Genomic DNA, 19369 nt, shown 5'->3' with positions numbered 1-19369 from the left:
AAATCCATTTTGTCCCTGACATCACTTTCTTTCTGCATCTTTCCAATGTTTAAATCCGATGACCGTTCTCAGATTTAAAACAAAAATCAATCCATTCAACTCATCAGTTATTTTTCTAAACCTGTTAGAATTTTTTTTTTTAAACATACACGTTTGCAAACATCCTCTGTGGAGCATTGCTCTCTACAAATCCACAATCAAAACAGCGCAGCAGCACGCTGGGCTGACTAGATTCGCTTGACAATGCACGTCTGCTTCCTAACACTGGTGTTTATTCTAACTGGTTTTTCCTTTCAGGTTGGTGATGAGTCACCCTGCATTTCTTTTCCTCAGTCGGCATATTGTTTGGTTTTGTAGACACATCTGATTTTGCTGTCCGAGTCTCTGAAGAGAAGAGGAGAAACTGGGTTACATAGCGACGGGTCTTAAAGGGACACCGGCCAAATGCAGGAAATAGGGATTAGGCGGATGGGCACCATGGGTGTCGGGCTGAATGGCTTGCATCTGTACTGTATTGCTCTATGGCTCTAATATGCGGATTTCTGAGCCAATGGTGGCAGGGTGTAGATACGTTTCTACCAAAGAAGGTGTAAGGCGCTCCTTCTCTCCGCTAGCCAGTAGGTAATCTTTGGGCAAGGTTTAGCACCTGCTTAGCCCCCCACCCCCACCCACTAGTCAGGATCACGTGAAGCCACGGGAGCAGGTGGTGGATGGTGCAGATCACAAGTCCTGGTTATGTGACCACTGACGCCAGGCAGACAATCTCTGAAGAGTGTTGATAATGGCTGGGGTCACCCATCTTATGAAGACACTGCCCAAAAGGCAGCAATGGTATACCACTTGTGTGGAAAAATTTGCCAAGAGCAATCATGGTCAAAGACCACAATCCCCTACGTCATACAACACAGCACATAATGACGATGGTACTTGTCAGGAAAACAATTCAGCAAGATGAATGTATTTGGTTCATTCAAATTAACATCTATACATTGACATGGCAGCTTTACATTTGGGAGGAAATGTAAAAACTTCATGATATCTTCTTCCATTTGTTCCAGACACACCAGAGGTGGCACTGTCACACAGCCAGTAGAGCTGCTGCCTCACAACCACAGTGACTTTGGATCAATCCTAAGCACCAGTGCTGTCTGTGTGTTCTCCTTGTGACCACACGGATACCCTCAGGGCTCTCCCGTTTCTTCCCATGTTCCAAAATGTGTAGGTCGGCAGGTTAAGTGGCCAGTGTAAATTCCCTGACATAGAAGTTCCCAATTTCGGTCCACAGACGCCTTGGTTAATGGTTTGCGTTAAAAAAGTTAGGAAACTCCTTTAATGTTGAGTGATGGGATCTAGTGGAAGTACAGAAAGTTGACAGGAGTGTGGAGGGAATAAAATAGATCAGGGTAATATCAGAATCAGGTTTATTGTCACTGTTATATATAGTGAAATTTATTCCCCCACAAACACAAAATCAAAGTAGCTAGAAATCAAAGTAATACACACAAAATTCTGGAGGAGCTCAGCAGGCCAAGCAGCATCTATAAGGAAAAAGAGTAAGAAGTCGACATTACGGTGAAATTTGATGTTTTGTCGCAGCAGTACAATACAAGACATGTATTTTAAAAAACCGCCATAAACTACGAGAAAGAGGAATAAGTAAGGCAGTGTTCGTGAGTTCATCTGATGGTGGAGGGGAAGAAGCAGTTCCTGAAGTGTTGAGAGGGGTCTTCAGGCTCCTGTACTTCAGAGTTGCAATGAGAAGAGAGCATGTTCTGGATGTATAATTGGGATCACATTTAATGTACAACTCTGCCATGGATGGTGCCAAGCCCAGTTGTGAAAGGAGGAGGGTTGGGCACAGGGCTGGCAACCCCATCCTGCAAAAACCCAGTGCCAACAGAAGCTCCAAAGACCTCATCCCCAGGAGAGGCAGGAAACACCAAGAAGATGGGCTACACCTGGGGACAACGTGCAAGATTGGCCCAGGATGGAAGACCCTGGCAAGCTATGGTTGGTGACCTAAGAAGCCTCAGGAGAGATGGGCATAAGGAAATAATACTTCATGTATAAATGGAGATTGATGGTTGAGGTGGGCTAATTAGACAGAAGAGCCTGTTTCATCCATGAGCATGGAACCTTTATTCAAAAGTGGACTTTTTAAATATACTTACCCTTACCTATTCTCACTGTCTTTACTGAGATGGCTGGAAAGTAATCTCAGTTACCTTGTTACACATTGTACATTTTTGTTCTACAACAGTTACCAAGGTGAGCTTCTATGGGCTCTACCATCATTACTGAATGAACTCTTGAGAGTTCCAGATCAATGACATGGAAATCGGATCGACAGGAAGGCAATGTCCTCATGGAACTCTGGGTCTCCTTATTGCGTCCAAATTTATTTGATTATTACCTCTCTAAATTAGCCACAAACCCAGCATTTTGCACATATTACACTCTGATCATGCAACTGAAGTTGTTGAGTACAGTGTGAGACTTGGGCACACGTAAATAGTCGGTGTAGCGGAGATTTTGCACAGTACTGTATTTGTCAACGTGGAGAGGAGAGTGAGCTTGTATATCCGGCGGGAACAAAGAACAGTGAGAGGGGAGTGCTTGGGGAGGGGTGTGGGACAAGTGACAAGGAGAGAGGTGCAGTACATACAATTACCACAATAGCACAGTTAGTAGAAATTATGCTTCGGAGTTCCCGGGACACGGCTGACCACCAGTGCAGTATGCCACATGCATGTTCTCCCTGTAACCCCATGTGTTTCTCCTGGGGCTCCAGTCTTCTCCCTCATTCCAAGGACGTGGCGCATAATAACTGGTGACTATAAATTGTCCTTAGCATGCAAGGGGATGAGGATATTTATTTATTTATACAGAATGTTATTTTTATATATTTAAATTCTACTATTACAAACGTGTACACATTTTTATCCAAAAACATGAAGTTCAGTTCAAAATACAGTGGATTCCAGCTAATTGAGACGTATCAGGATTGGTATATTTTAGCTCATTTAAGAGGCTACCCCAATTAGCTGAAGTTTCATGAAAATAGTTATAAAGGTATTTTTTTAAAAACAGCCTGAGTACCGAATTATGTATTTAAATGAAAAACAGGACAAATTATAACACTGCTAATACTACTTGAGAACAATAAAACTATGTATTAGAATCCAAAACTTATTGACAGAGGAATTTATCTACATTACATCCTTTTGACTGTAAATGAACAAAATCAGGACAGATACCTAGTGCAGATAACGGACTGCCTTTAAGCAGTGCTTTCAGCGGTTGCATCCTCAATCTTCATTTTCATTGTAACATTCAAGATGATTGCCGATACCTTCAAATTTTCCGTAGTTTCTAACTTGTTGGAGTAGTGAAATAGTTTCATTGTTACTCCCGGCCACTTCTGACATCTCCAAGCCTGAATGCTTGAAACCGCAGTGAGCAAAACTAGTTCAGAACCGTCTAATGCTTATTTCATGCAACAGACGCTATTTATAAACTGTCTGCTTGAAGCACAGTATTGTGTCCAACTGCCACAAGTGCACAATACCAATGCTAGTTAGAAACTGTTCGGCAACAGTCTCCTACCCCGATTAATTGGGATAGTGTCCCAAACAGGAATCCTGGTTATTTTCTCAACTAATTTTTGTTCCTTTAAGAGTCGTCCTAAATAAGCAGCTGCCCTTATTAACCAATAGTCAAACTAACCGGAATTCACTGCATCTGTTCCTCGATGAAAGATGATCAACCTAAAATCCTTCACAGCTGCTGCCTGACCTGTTGAGTGTTTCCAACATTCTCAGCTTTTACTTCAACAGTGCAAGTAATCACTTAATCCTTTCCACTTCCATGGGATGAACGTATTCCTGAAATCTGCACCATCTTCTCATTGCCCAAAGCAGAAACTTAATGGATACTTTCCTATCACTGCATAGTACCTTATATCTGGACTTCACTGCCAGTCCTTTGAGGTATTTCTCCTTCAGATGAACACAAGGATCAATGCAATTTACCTTTTAAACTGTTTGTGAGGATTACGTGTCACTGATATTATTAGTAACGCTAGTTGGTTCCTGATCATTTTTCCTGATTAATGCATAGGGCCTCAATGATACATAGTGATTCAAGAGTTACAGACCAGATTACAAATTCACCCTCCTGATGAAGGGTTTCGGCCCGAAACGTCGTTATTACCTCCTCCCATAGATGCTGTCTGGCCTGCTGAGTTCTGCCAGCATTTTGTGTTTTTTTTTTACAAAGAATTTACTTACTTGATTTTTTTATTTGCAAGATATGCACTGTGATTTTCAATCAGGTTTTAAAACCTGCTTGAAAACAATACACAAGATGTTTGAAGGTAGGTAAATTAGAGTTTCTCTGTGCAAAGTGGCTTCAAAGTGAATTAGAATTGGCTGAAAGTATACAGCACACCCAAGTGCTTAACCATGTTATTTACTTATTAAGCAGAGCTGTGAAGATATCAGGGCACGTCACTGTGGTCACAGAAGAATCACAGAATTGCACAGTGACACTCGGATTCAACCAATCTTCAATTTGCCTTTCTTGCCTCTTGGGATATTCAGGTTTTATTACGCTGTTTGTCTGCCGGAGATAGATTTCTACTAAGTGGCTTTCAGTGCACTGCATGCAGATAAACAAAGTGACTGGTCTTCCTATCAAAACAAACTATTGACATTTGGGTTTGACATACACCGACAGGCTTTAAACATTAACTCTCCTTCAGGAACAAACTGAACACAGAGATTATTAGCATGACCTCACCAGCTTGTTAAATCTATCCCACTAATAACTACAAGCCACTGCATCCAATTAGCAGCTCTTCATGTTACCTCATCTTGAACAGGTACGTGGAGTGAAGGGGATGCAAAGTCAAAATATACTCTCATAGAAAGATAGAAAACCTACAGCACAACACAGGCCCTTCGGCCCACAAAGCTGTGCCGAACATGTCCCTACCTTGGAAATTACCTAGGGTTTCCCATAGCCCTCTATTTTTCTAAGCTCCATGTACCTGTCCAGGAGTCTGTTAAAAGACCCTATCGTATCCACCTCCACCACCGTTGCCAGCAGCCCATTCCACGCACTCACCACTCTCTGCGTAAAAAAATTACCCCTGATATCTCCTCTGTACCTACTTCCAAGCACCCTAAAACTGTGCCCTCTTATGCTAGCCACTTCAGCCCTGGGGGAAAAAAACCTCTGACTATCCAGGCGATCAATGCCTCTCATCATCTTGTACACCTTTGTCAGGTCACCTCTCATCCTCCGTCGCTCCAGGGAGAAAAGGCCGAGTTCACTCAACCTGTTTTCATAAGGCACGCTCCCCAATCCAGGCAACATCCTTGTAAATCTCCTCTAAACCCTTTCTATGGTTTCCACATCCTTCCTGTATTGAGGCGACCAGAACTGAGCACAGTACTCCAAGTGGGGTCTGACCAGGGTCCTATATAGCTGCAACATTACCTCTTAGCTCTAAAGGCTCTTGATATGATTATAAACTCAAGGAAGTCTGCTGATGCTGGAAATCCAAAGTAAAATGCTGGAGGAACTCAGCAGGTCAAGCAGCATCTATGTAAACAAATAAACAGTCAACGTTTCGGGCCGAGACCCTTCTTCAGGGCTGGAAAGGGGGAAGATACCAAAATAAAAAGGTGGGGGAGGGGGAAGGAGGATATCTAGAAGGCGACAGCCAAAGCCAGGTGGGTTGGAAAGATAAAAGGCTGGAGAAGAAGGAATCTGATAGGAGAGAAGATTGGACCATTGGGACAAGGAAGGAGGAAGACAACAAGGGGGAAGGTAATTGGCAAATGAGAAAAGGCAACAGGCCAGAGTGGGAAACAGAACAGGAGAGAAAATGTTTACATCTCTTGGTGTAAATTGCAGATAATAATGCCAGCTTATATTCACAGTAGCCAATTTATACAATCAAAATTACTCTCAGATAAGTTTATTTTTGTATAAACATGTTGAAGATCCAATCTTCTAATAAAGTTACCTAGGGAATGATAATATATTACAAAGATATTCCGCCTTTTGAATGGTATCCTCATTAAATTTAATGTTAGAGTATCATCATCATCATGCTAATTCTCACAGATTTGAAATTCCCCAAATTAAAGTCAACTTTAATGGGCAAACTACTCAATTTTACACTTCCAAAGGAAAAATTTCCAATTACAGCCAATAATTGCAAAGGTTTTTCTTTAATATTAACATACAAAGATGGTATCAATCTTTTAAAAACAGTCGGACGGGCACATGGACAGATTAAGGGCTAAGTGGTGCCTCAGTCCGATGGGTCCTTTCGTTGTCACGGATCAATTAGGCTAAGGAGCTTTTTTCTCCTGTGCATTAGTTTATGACACTAAATTCAGTTAAGTGCAGCCTCTGATTAACATAAAAACTGTATCCTTGTGGAACAGTGGATCATTTTATTTTTCCACGTTAAAAGCCCCACGGACAATTAGTCCCTTAAAAACACTTCAAATATTAGATTACAAGTCTCTGTAAATTAACTCCAGAACAATTTCCATACATGAATGATGTTAAGCATGCACCATAAGTTGCAATTGATATTTGTTTTCAATTTTATATTGTCCCATAAATTTGATGCCTTATGTCTAGAGTTATTATTATTCATCATGATCAATCTGCTAATACATTTGCATTTTACAAGTGGTGTGCGAAATATGAAACCTGGTAATTTGCACATTGCCCTGTCTCTACAGAATTCTACTGCAACCATACACCAAAGTTTAAAACACCACTGCAAGGTTTAATAGCTGCCAATATGCATGTGCACCAAGAACAAGCCTTGTTGATTGTACAAAGACTTGGATGGTGGATTAATCTGGGATTAACACAAACTTTTGAGGAGGGTATATATTCCCAACTGCTTATTTTTACTTGTTAACTTTTAACCAGACCATCTGGTGGGGGGGGGGGGGGGGGGTGAGTGTGAAGAGAGATGCTACTGCACAGGATCAAAGTAAGCTGCAGAGAGTTGTAAAATTAGTCAGCTCCGTCATGGGCACTAGTCTCTGTAGTATGCAAGACATCTTCAAGGAGCGGAGCCTCAAAAAGGCAGCATCCAGCATTAAGGACCCCAATCACCCAGGACGTGCCCACTTCTCATTGTTACCATCAGGGAGGTGGAATCGGAGCCTGAAAGCACACACTCAACAAGTTAGGAAGAGCTTCTTCCCCTCTGCCATCAGATTACTGAATGGACATTGAACCCATGAACTCAACACACACACACACACACCTACACCTACACCTGACAAGGGTGTACAGCAGATATCAGGATGTCATTTGGGCTAGAAAAGTGTAGTTGATGCTACTGAAAAGAGGCACACTCATCAAGTCTGAAGGAGTCGGGTTACCTGAAGGCCACATACCAGATAGACAGGACAGCTACAAATACCTGGGGATCCCGTAAGATTATGAAAGCCACGATGAGGGCACAAGGAAGGCTGCAACATCCAAGCACCTCCAAAGAGTGAGACAGGTCCTAAGAAGCCAGCTGAATGGGAAGAACAAGATCGGAGCTATCAACACATTCGCCCTACCAGTCATCAGATACCCAGCCACAACAGTGTGCGGGCCAAGGAACAAACTGGAAGCTGCTGACATCAAAACCCGGAAACTACTAACAATACGTGGAGGATTCTGTCCAAAGTCCAACATTCAGCAGCAGTACACCCACCGGAATAAAGGAAGATGGGGACTTGGGAGTGTCAAGGCCACAGTCCTGGAAGATTTGCTAAACATCCATGAGTCTGTCAGGAAGATTGTCCCCAGGGACAACCTGCCAGGGGAATACCTCAGACAGAAGGCAGGGACATGGGAATGGAAGTCGGTGAAGCAGAGCCAGAGGACCAAAGGCCATGGCAGGACAAGTCACCGCACGGGATGTGCCACCACCAGATATCAAAGATGGCTGAAATAAGAAAGTCCTACCAATGGCTGGAAATGGCAGGGCTGAGGGACAGCACAGAGGCACTGCTCATGGCTGCCCAAGAACAGGCACTGAGCACAACAGCAATAGAAGCCAGGGTCTATCACACCAGACAAGACCCAGGATGCAGTTTGTGCAAGGAATCCACTGAAAACACCCAGCACATACTAGCAGGGTGAAAGATGCAGGCCTGGACAGCATACACTGAATGGCACAACCAAGCTTCAGGAACTGTGTACTGGGACACCTGCATTATGTATGGATCAGACACTCCCAAGTCCAAATGAGAAACAGCCGAGACTGTAGCAGAGAACGACAGAGCTTAGATCCTGTGGGACTTCCAAATACCGTCTGCTAAGCAGGTGCTGGCCAACCAAACAGACAGACATTGTAAATTCTGGACAAGGAAGAGAAGAAAGCACTAGTAATAGATGTGGCAATCCCGAATGACGGTAACATCAGGAAGAAAGAATATGAGAAGCTGGAAAAATAGCAGGGCTTGAAAGAGCAGGTAGAAATAATGTGGAAGGTTAAAGCCAGAGTAATCCAGTGGTGATAGGAGACTTTGAACTGTGGCTCCTACAAATCCTGGGAACAACATCCGAGACCTCGGTCCACAAGAACACACTACTAGGAACAGCAAGGCTACTGCACTGAACCCTCAAGCTCCCAGGCCTCTGGTAGACCTGAGATTGAGGGGAAAATACAGACATACACCACCCACAAGGGCGAGAAAAAATATTTACTGTAATTCAGTGTTTTACTATTACCATGTATTGCATTGTATTGCTACCACAAAGACAACAAACTTCATGATATATGCCAGTGATATCAAACCCAAGTCTGATTCTAGTAAGTTATTCTTGCATTTGGATGACCTGGCAATTTTAAGCCTCAATGTCAAGAAAGTGCTTACTGGGTAATCCGTAGATCTGCAAATTTTGTTCAAACCAAAAAGTATTTGAAACCACACCTGCCCTCCCAAGAATTCTTCACTACATGAAATGTTAATATCCAAGTAGTAATGATTGCATATAGCCTTACAGTTTGACTTCAGTTCCCTAAATCTGTAAGGTTCGTTATTGCCAATCAACTTTAACATTGATGGCTTTATGTTTCTCCCAATCTTTTGTTTGCAACATGTAGTCCCTGTAAAAAGGACTAAACCATTATATTGGGCATGTACAGTAAGATATTTACATGCTGTTGTAAAAAAGTGTATGATTCTCTCTTAAAAACATTTGGCTTATTTGCTACATGTAAGAAAACCAATAGCACATGAACCACAATGAACTGATCCACCTCGCGATCACCACAACTATATGTAATGGAGTGAGGAGTTCTTCCCCGCACGCGGGCAGTAATCTTGTCATTTCTTCAGTATTTGTCTGTTTTACAAGGCTGAGTTGCTAGTAGTAGAACTCGAGCAAAGAGTTGACTGGGTTCGAACCTGGGACCTCTTGCTCCAAAGTTTAGTGTGGATGCCACTACATCACCAGCACAATGGAGTAAGTGAAGTAACAGGAAGTCTCAAGAGAATTAAATCTTATGTTGTTTAACCCACCGAGAAGTTTATCAAACTAGCCAACTGAATATGTACACAGTGTGACTCTGTAGTTAAGAAAAAATTAAGATACCAAGCTGAGCTATTAGAAACTAGTTTTGTTTTTCTCCCCCAGTTGAATTTCATGATAATCTTTGCTTTTCACCCCCCGAACACAAAATTATATTAAGCATATTCTATATAAATCAGAGCGATAATGCATGTTTGTTTTGCAAACTCTTAATAGCTACAACTATCTCACAACATATTAGAAATAATTAGCCTGCCAGTGGTGTAGTGGCATCCTCACTGGGCTTCGAGGTGAGTGATCCCCGGCTCAAATCCAGCTGGCTCCTTGCACGCTTTCAATCTGTGCTGCTTCAGCGGTCAGCTAGCAACTCGGCCTTGTAGAAAGCAGACAAATGCTAAAGAAACAGCAAGGTTACTGCCTGATGCGCCACAAGGCACGGAGAGGAACCACAATGTTAAAAATAAGAGAAACACGTACAAAATGCTGGAGGAGGTCAGCAGGTCACGGGGCATCAATGGAGAGGAATAAAGAGTCAATGTGTCAGGCCAAGACCCCGATGTATATCCTCTGAATTTCCAGCACCTGCAGAATCTCTTGAGGTTATATATTAGGAAATGTTGTTAGAAATGTAAGCAGAGAAATTACAGAGAAAAATGACATTTCTCCAGAATGGGAAGTTAATCACATTCGGCATCATATCTATGAGCTGACTCCTGATCTCATTCCCTTCCAATTACCAAAAACATTTATTCCAACTCTTATGTAGCTCGTGACGGGTGAAGCCATCACCTATAATTTTGATATCAGCAGCCTGAACTACCCCACTGTTTCCCTGGCCTATATCTATTACCTTCTGATAGATGCTGCATGTCGCCAAGAATTCTACATTCTATCAATTCAGGCATCTTCTGAATTCCTTTCTCATTACATCACCCTTGGTGACCAAGCCAACAGCCTATAAAAAACCCTTATCTCTGCAGTTGTCTCCCTGGAGCCTTCAGTCATCCACCTCCCCGTCTTTTCTCAGACACTCCTTAAAACTCATGTCATTTGGGTCACCAATCCTACTTTCCTCTCTTTAGGGTGGAGAATTTTAATAGCTTACTCTCGTGGGAAATATCTTGGGATCCTCTCCTAACTAAAGCTATAAATGCAATCTGTTGTTACTTGCCTTTCAGAAATTCCTAGATCATATCATTCCATACATAATCTAATAGGGTTACAGAACAGTACAAAGGAAGTGTACATCTGAGATAAATCAGTCTTTCAGACATGGCATTAACCTGGGACATTGCGTGCTCTTTTCAAAAACTGACTCCCGAGTTCTGATACCCTAATCAATATTTATTTCATAACTAAATCCAATTATCAGGACATTTCTCTTGATTTTGGAACTCCAGATACAAATGAAGGTTGGTTTTATTTTCCTGATAATATGTCTTCTGCAGCTGCCTGTAAGGAGTTTGTATGTTCTCCTCCCATAGTTCAAAGATGTACCACTTGGTAAGTTAGTTGGTCATTGTAAATTGCCTCATGATTAGGCTAGGGTTAAAGCAGGGAGGTTACTGGGCAACGTGGCTTGAAGGGCCTATTCTGCCCTGTATCTCAATAGATAAGAATGTGGAAAAGGGAGGTAACACGTATTACTATTTAGAAGCAGAGCAGAGAAAATGTGTTTGAATTTGACAAACCACGCTAAGATGATTCACTCACACAAGAACAAGAGTAAATAGCTGTGCTCCAAACTTGCCCAGGCTGCGATCACAGCTTCCCCACAACATATTCCTCTTTATTAAATCTATCTGATGTAATCACTACCCTCCAAGATCATGAGACTGATTTAGCTGACTGATGAAATAATTTGCCTTGGGTTATGGATGGCAACAGTAGTTCTACATTTTTTCCCCTATATGCTCTCTCTCTGCTAAGGAAAATGGGCATTTACTCTGGAAGAATTGGTGCTAATTTGTCAGCAGCCTAATTTATCAGAGCACCGTTTTCCCCAAATCAACATTTCTCCTTCAACCAGCACCTAAACTGGATTATCTGGTTATTTCCTCAGTGTCTGTGGGACACCAATCAGAATTAGAATCAGGTTTAGTATCTCTGGCATATGTTGCGAAATTTGTTGTTTTGTCGCAGGCGTACATTGCAATACGTAACAAAAACTATGAATTAGTATATACAGTATAAAAATAAAATAAATTTAAAAAGTAATGCAAAGAGAGCAGGGAAAATTAATGAGGTAGTGTTCATGGGGTCGTGGTCCATTCAGAAGAAGCTGTTCCTGAAACATTTAGTGTCTCTCTTCAGGCTCCTGAAGTCCACAATCAATCGGTTTTGTTGCTGCAACACCACTCAACCAGCTGGTCTATCTCACCTCTGCGCGCCTCCTTGTTTCTATCTGAAATTCTGCAATAGTTGTGTCATTGGCAAATTTATAGATGGCGTTTGAGCTGTGCCTAGCCACACGATTGTGGGTGTGCGCCAACTGACAGATATCTGTTATGTAGATGTCATTTAAAGCTCCCCTCCCCTTCACAGATGTATACAATTTGTGACTCCTTGTACCTGTAAATGATACAAACTGTTGAAGTCCTGATGAAGGGTCTCAGCCTGAAACATCGACTGTTTATTCCCTTTCATAGATGATGCCCGACTTGCTAAGTACCTTTGGCAATTTGTGCGTGTTTGTCAAGATTACCAGTATCTGCAGAATCTCTTGTTTGTGGTTTAACTGCATTTGGTCGATTTAAGAACAGGTTATTTTTCACCTTTTGTAATTATTAGCTCAAGTTAGGCAATGGAAGGCATTTCAGCTGGCTTTTGCTTTCTAAATGGTGAAAAGGTATTGGGAAGTCGAGTGAGTCACTCCCAGCAGCACACCCAGGTTCCGAGCCATGGCTGGTTCACTTCAGTTTCTATTTCAGTGGCGATCCCCAAGACAGTAATGGCGGATCGCCAAGGGTAAGAGACTAGATTCTTCTTGCTGGTGGTTATTCCTTGGCGATTCCATAGCACAAGGTTACTTGCCACACACCAGCCATGCACGAATGTTGCCTTAGTATTATTGCACGCAAGCTTGAATTTTTTTCCAGCTTCTGATAGGGTTCAACGGACCCCTCAGTTAATGGCATAAAAACTTTAAGGAACCCCTGCTCTATGAAGCTGCAAATGGGACTTTGGAAGGTCTTCGAAAAGATGCTGAAAATGGTTGTGCCAGGGACATTATTCTGAGGAGCTACAGCAGTGATGCCCTCTGGCTGGGCCAATTGATCTTCACAACTAAAGCCATTTTTTTTTGGGCAGGGTATGACTCCAGTCAATGGAGCCTTTTCCAACCTGACGCACATTGATTTCACCTGTACCAGGCCTCATTGATTCCACACCTAGTTAAGTGTCACCCTGTCGTCAATGGCAGTCACCCTCACCTCTGAAATTCAGCATTTGGCTCCATGTTGGGATGAGGACAGCCTTGACAGAACTGGGCATCAGGGAACTGATAGATGGAGAGTAAGTGTAAGAGCAACTTGCTCCACCGCTTTGCTGATGATTAACAGCACATTAATTAGGAGTTTATTGATCAGATTAGATCTCTCCTACACATTTTTGGACAGAACCTTTTTGTCGGATGTACGCCAGTGTGGACCGTACTGAAACAGCATAGCTAGAAGAACGCTCTGCAACACTAGACCGAGAGTGCGAGTGATAGGTGCTGTAATCTTTCAGAACACTCAGCCACTTTTAAAAATTATCTTTATTTGTTACATGTACGTCGAAACATGCAGTGAAATTTGTCTCATATCTAATCAGCAAGGATTCCGCAGGGAACAGCCAACAAGTGTCACCGTGCTTCCAGTGCCCACATCGCATGCCCACAACTTACTAACCCTAAGCGTATCTGGAAGTCTTCAAAACATAGGAGGAAGGAAATGTACAAATTCGCACCTCTAGAGAGCCAGACAGCGGTGAATCTGTGGAATTCATTGTCACAGGTAGCTGTGGGAGCCAAGCAATTAGGTATATTTTAGGCAGAGGTTGATAGATTCTTGGTTAGTCAGGGCATGAAGGGATACAGCGAGAGAGGCAGGAGACTGGAGCTGAGAGGGAAAATGGATCAGCCATGTTGAAATGGTGGAGCAGACTCAATGGGCCAAATGACCCAATTCTGCTTCTATAGCTTATGGTCCAACTCCTTACAGACAGCAGGAATCCAAACTCAGTGATCGCCAGCACTGTAAAGCAACTCACGAGCCACAACATTACTGTGCCGCACATTTAACAGCACATTAAGTACACTGAACTTATTGAAAAGTGGCTTCTGAGACGCCGAAGATTTCAGGAGGAACACACACAAAATGCTGGTGGAATGCAGCAGGCCAGGCAGCATCTATAGGAAGAAGTACAGTCGACGTTTCAGGCTGAGACCCTTTGTCAGGACTAACTGAAAGAAAAGATAGAGGAAATTTGAAAGTGGGAGGGGGAGGGGGAAATCCAAAATGATAGGAGAAGACAGGAGAGGGAGGGGTGAAGCTAAGAGCTGGAAAGGTGATTGGCAAAAGGGATACAGAGCCGGAGAAGGAGAAGGATCATGGGACGGGAGGCCTAAGGAGAAAGAAAGGGGGAGGGGAGCACCAGAGGAAGATGAACAGGTGAGGAGTGATTGTGAGAGGGGCAGAGAGAGAGAAAAAAGGGGGAATAAATAAGGGATGGGGTAAGGAGGAGGAGGAGGGGCATTAACAGAAGTTAGAGAAGTCAATGTTCATGCCATCAGGTTGGAGGCTACCCAGACGGAATATAAGGTGTTGTCCCTCCAACCTGAGTGTGGCTTCATCTTGACAGTAGAGGAGGCCATGGATAGACATATCAGAATGGGAATGGGACGTGGCTTTGACCCATCTCAGGAGGAAGACGAGTTCAATCTTTCACAACAACTTGGACTGAATATGGTTTTTTAAAAAAACTTCATTTTTGGATGACACCTTTCTGGGCTCCAACTTCGCTGAGAATCTGGATGTCTCTTGGGACCTCCTCCTTGTATTCACTAATTAATTGTCTACCACCATTCACTAATAGCTTTCATTTAACAACAGTACCTTGCAAAAGTCTTAGGCATATGTAAAAGATAATCTGTAAAACGAAGGTGCTTTCCAAAAAAAGTTTCTAAAAATTAAAGAAGTTACTATAAAGAGCAGTAAACAGCGAAAAACTAAATAAAACTAATATTTGGTGTTACCACCCTTTGCCTTTAAAACTGCATCAATTCTTTTAGATACACTTTTAGATACAAGAAAGTTGTTGCTAGGTTGTTCGAAGCATAGTTCTGCTGTCAAGCTTGCTTCTTTCTCTCTCCAGTAATCCCAGCCAGCCTCAGTGTTGTTGAGATCAGGGTTCTGTGGAGGCCATACTATGTGTTGCAGAACTCCTTGTTCTTATTTTTGGTGAAGATGGTTCCTTATGACCTTGGCCATGTGTTTGGGGTCATTGTTCTGCTGCAGAATGAAGTTGGGACCAATCAGATGGCTCCCTGATGGTATTGCGTAATGGATGAGAATCTGCTTGTACTTCTCCGCATTGAATTTTCTATTAATTCTAACCAGATCACCAACTCCATTTGCAGAAATGTAGCCCCAAACTTGCAGAGAACCTCCAGACATGCTTCAATGTTGGCTGCAGACACTCATCCATGTAGCAACCTTCAGCTCTCTGTGGACAAAACGCCACCTGTTTGAGCCAAAAATTTCAATTTTGACTTGTCAACCCAGAGCGCTTCCTGTCACTGTTCGCGGTCCAGATTTTGTGCATAGGTGAGTCTCTTGGCTTTGTTTCCACTTTGGAGGAATGGATTTTTGGCAACAACTCTTCCATGAAGATCACTTCTGACAAGACTTCTCCAGACTGTAGAGTAGTATACTTGGGTTCCAGTGGTTTCTGTGAGTTCAGAGCTGATAGCAGTGTTGGGTTCCTTCCGATTTAGAAGGGGCGTCAGTTTGATGCATCTCTCATCCATAGCACTCAGTTTCTGCGGCTGACCACTGTGTTTCTGGTCCTCAACGTGACCAGTTCTTCCATGCTTCTTCAGAAGAGTCTGGACGGCATATGTTGAAACTTGTCAGCAGCAAAATTTCTGCTTGGGAGAGACCTTGCTGATGCAGGATGACCATTTTGTGTCTTGTTGCTATGCCCCCACTCTTGCCATGGTGTAAGAATTGATGATTTGAAGACTAAACTCTCACATCTGCCATATCCTCACCTTTTAGTTTGGTTGTCCTTCATCCAGTTTGATTCCTTCCACATCTGTTTCTGTTTCAGTTAATTAGTTTAGTTCATTCAACTCATTATGTCATTGATTATTACCATCCATTTGTTATCTTTGTTTAATCTTGCACAGGGCTATAAATCTACAAAGCAATCAAATTTTTATTTGTATAGTGGTCGATTACTTATTAAGTTACTTCCTTTAATGAAATACAAAAAAAACTCTCTTTAGCATTTAATTTGTTTGGGAAATGAATGTTTGGAAATCTAAAATTTGTTCTTTTCTATTGACACACTAATGCAGAAGCCAGAAAATTAAACACCTAAAACAAATTATATATTAAAAAATCTACCGTGCCTAAGAATTTTGCACAATTGGTTGTGGTTTTGCAAATTGTATAATAGATTACTGAAGATAGATCCTTGGGCTACTGTCTTGTGAGACTGGCATGGTCTCTGCACTTCCTATCAAAATCCAGTCCATTGCTTAGCGTGAATGTATTAGGAGAGTGAAGGAACATATTAAGCTAATTCTGATGGTCCAACTTCAAGAATGCTAGGACCAATCCCATTTGGAATGAAGTTGTGCCATACAATGGGATTGGTTCATAACAGACCCAGGATCTCAAAATCAGTCCTCTCTGAAGGTAGAGTCTACAGTACTGTACTCCATCACAATCTGTAACTTTGTGTCCCAGCATTTCTTTCACTCTCTCAATACATTCAAGCTCAGGGATGGACTTGATGAGACATGCAAAGAACAGAACATAACAGCTTTCATGGGTGGGCAAAAAGGGAAAGACAAGCTTTTTAATCATGAGATGAAATTTAATCAAAGGAAAACCTGATTCTTGAAAGGACTTAAAGGCTGGGTGCACAAATGATACTTCTTTGGACTGAAGAGACTAGAACCAGGGGTACTGTCTAAGAATAAAGGGCAAGCAGTTCAGCACTGAGATGAGGAGGAATTTCTTCACCCAGAGAATGGTGAACCTCTGGAATCTTCTAACCAAAACAGCCAAAGTGGCCTGGTTATTCAGTTCATTCTAAACGCAATTCTGGAGATTTAGGGAATCAAAGGATAGTGGGATGGTATTGGAAAATGAAGTAGTCTATCTTGATCAATGATAGAGCAGGCTCATTAGGCTAGATGTACTAGTCCTGATCCTATTTCTTACTTACTTATGATTGTTTACGACACCTTTACAGCAACTTTTATAGAGTCATAGAAAGGCACAGCTCAGAAACACCTAGTCGATGCAGAATCATTTAAACTGTTTACTCCCAATGACCTGCGGGACCATTGCCCTCCATACCCCTTTCATCCATGTACCAATCCAGACTTCTCTAAAACATTGAAATGCACCACTTGGACTATTCATTCCACACACCCCTCTGAGTGAAGAAGTTTCCCCTCATGTTCCCCTTAAGACTTTTCACCTTTCACCCTTAACCCATGACCTCAGGTTGTAGTCCCTCCCAACCTCAGTGGAAAAAGCCTGCTTGCATTTACTCCATCTGTACCCCTCATCATTTTGTATATTCTATCAAATCTCCCCTCAGTCTTTACATTCCAATCTTTTCAATCCAACCTATTCAATCTCTCCTTACAACTTAGGTCCTCCAGACCTGGCAAAATTCTTGCAAATTTTCTCTGTACTCTTTCAACCTTGTTTACTTCTTTTCTGTAGGTAGGTAATCAATACTCCAAATTAGGCATAATTATTTCAGGAAGCACAAATAGCATGGAGTGTCTTTAGAAAAATAAATCAAACCAACTAAAATTTCTGCAGATTGTATCATCTGCCATCTAAAAGGATAAAAAATTGAACAGAATTTGGAACAATGCCCAAAAGAATGCACCTTTTTACTCTATGTGTAGTTCACAATGTAATAATACTTATTAGATACTCTGGCTAGTAAATTCATTGAGGGTTTATTAAAGAATATCTCCAGCTGTTTAATATTACATCTTACAGACAAATACAAAGACCAAGCACTTGAAAGAGGGCTGATTTCACTGGCCCTGATTTGTGCTCAGCCTTTTCCCCTGAAATAGTAATATTAACCTACAAATCAATATGCAGTTCTGTGCAGAAATTGATTCTTGTTACTAACCTGTAACAAAAACATACAACAATAAGTCTGACGTTGCTATTTGCATTGGAATTGCTTTAGTTAATAAAAATGCAAATATGCTAAAATACCTGTAAAACGTGTTTCCATAACAAAAGCATGTTTTTATGGCTTGCATCACACCATGTGAACTCTTGGAAATCGTATAATATATGTAACTTCAATTTTACAGTACGATCTCCAGGATATTTTGGTAGTTTTTTTTTTGGGGGGGGGGATTATTTCCAGTATTTTACTCTTTTCCACTGCTAAACAAGCTTGGCATTTCATTGCGCCTGCTCCCTCTGCGGGCGGAAGATGGCTGCTGGAAGATGCAGCAGGGCTAAATTAATTTCCATCTTTTTCTGACGAGGGATTGCTGTGTATTTAAATACGACATTCCCAACAAACAAGATCATTTTGTTTGTAAACAGAAAAAAAAAGTTTTACGTCTAAATCTAAACACCCATTAAAATAAAGCCGATGTAAACAGCAACTGCCCTGGTCAGGAATGCATCGAGAAAGTGGCCCTGTTCTTAGCTTTAATTTGGAAGTATTCCGTCTTTATACTCTAGTGATATCAGGGCTCTTATCTGAAGTAGGTTAATAGTTCAGTGTGAATCACATTGTACCGTGTTGGCGGTAAATTTAACCGTGTAAAGAGTGAAAGGACGTGAGCAGAGCCCCAGCCCCAACCCCCACCCCCACCCATACCCATTATACCAAGATGACAACCACTACGCTGCAGTGGGCGCAAGCTGCCTCTGCGTTCAATTTAGCGCGGAGCCAACACTTTCTTTGTCAAACCCCGCACTTGCTCAGGGAAACTTTTACGACATTTGCTCAGTCTTTCTCAACAACTTTTTTTTTAACTTCACTATTACCGATGCGGTAAAGGAGACCTTACCTTTTCTGCACATCTTAGCTCACAAGAAGGGGCGGCTCACGCCCTTCTACACCCTCAATGAGCAACAAAAACTCCATGGAGTTTAGAAACTATATTGAAGTGGAGAGCGAGTGTAGCTAAGCCACTCCCACGCTGCGCGTTGGCTGTAGAGAGGAAGGTTCGGGATTATGTTTAATCAGTGCACCAAATTATTCGGATTAGCCCCGTGTATTTCTCCTCCCCCAGACGGGTGCGCTCAGTAAGATTATCCCTGTGGCTTCATTCTTCGTATGTTTGTTAGTAATCTGAATGAATGGGTTCATTTTAAAAACATCATGATAATGCAGGTGTCAAATAAGGTCACATTAAAGAATACATTATAAGTGTCCAGGAATTAAACTTCTTCAGAGTTGGCTGAAATATTTACCCATGGGTTAAATTGATTCCTGGTTCAGCAGCAAATAAGGGAACCGCAGATAACAGTTGCATTAGGTAAAGGAAATACCAAGCAGCCATGGAAACAAGAGTATCTTTTTC

General features: G+C 42.0%; 1 protein-coding gene across 1 annotated transcript in view; it reads right to left on the bottom strand.

Moving 5' to 3' along the window:
• Positions 1-18982, bottom strand: part of LOC140719724 (keratinocyte-associated protein 3-like) — a 45163-nt gene extending 26181 nt beyond the window's left edge. Inside the window, exon 1 of the mRNA XM_073034544.1 lies at positions 18854-18982. Coding sequence (XP_072890645.1) covers positions 18854-18866 — 13 coding nt within the window. The 5' untranslated portion in view covers positions 18867-18982. The remainder of the gene's footprint in view (positions 1-18853) is intronic.
• Between the last annotated feature and the right edge of the window lie 387 nt (positions 18983-19369).

This window comes from Hemitrygon akajei, chromosome 32 (assembly GCF_048418815.1).
Source record: "Hemitrygon akajei chromosome 32, sHemAka1.3, whole genome shotgun sequence".
NCBI lineage: Eukaryota > Metazoa > Chordata > Chondrichthyes > Myliobatiformes > Dasyatidae > Hemitrygon > Hemitrygon akajei.
This window is presented reverse-complemented; position numbering and strand designations above follow the sequence as displayed.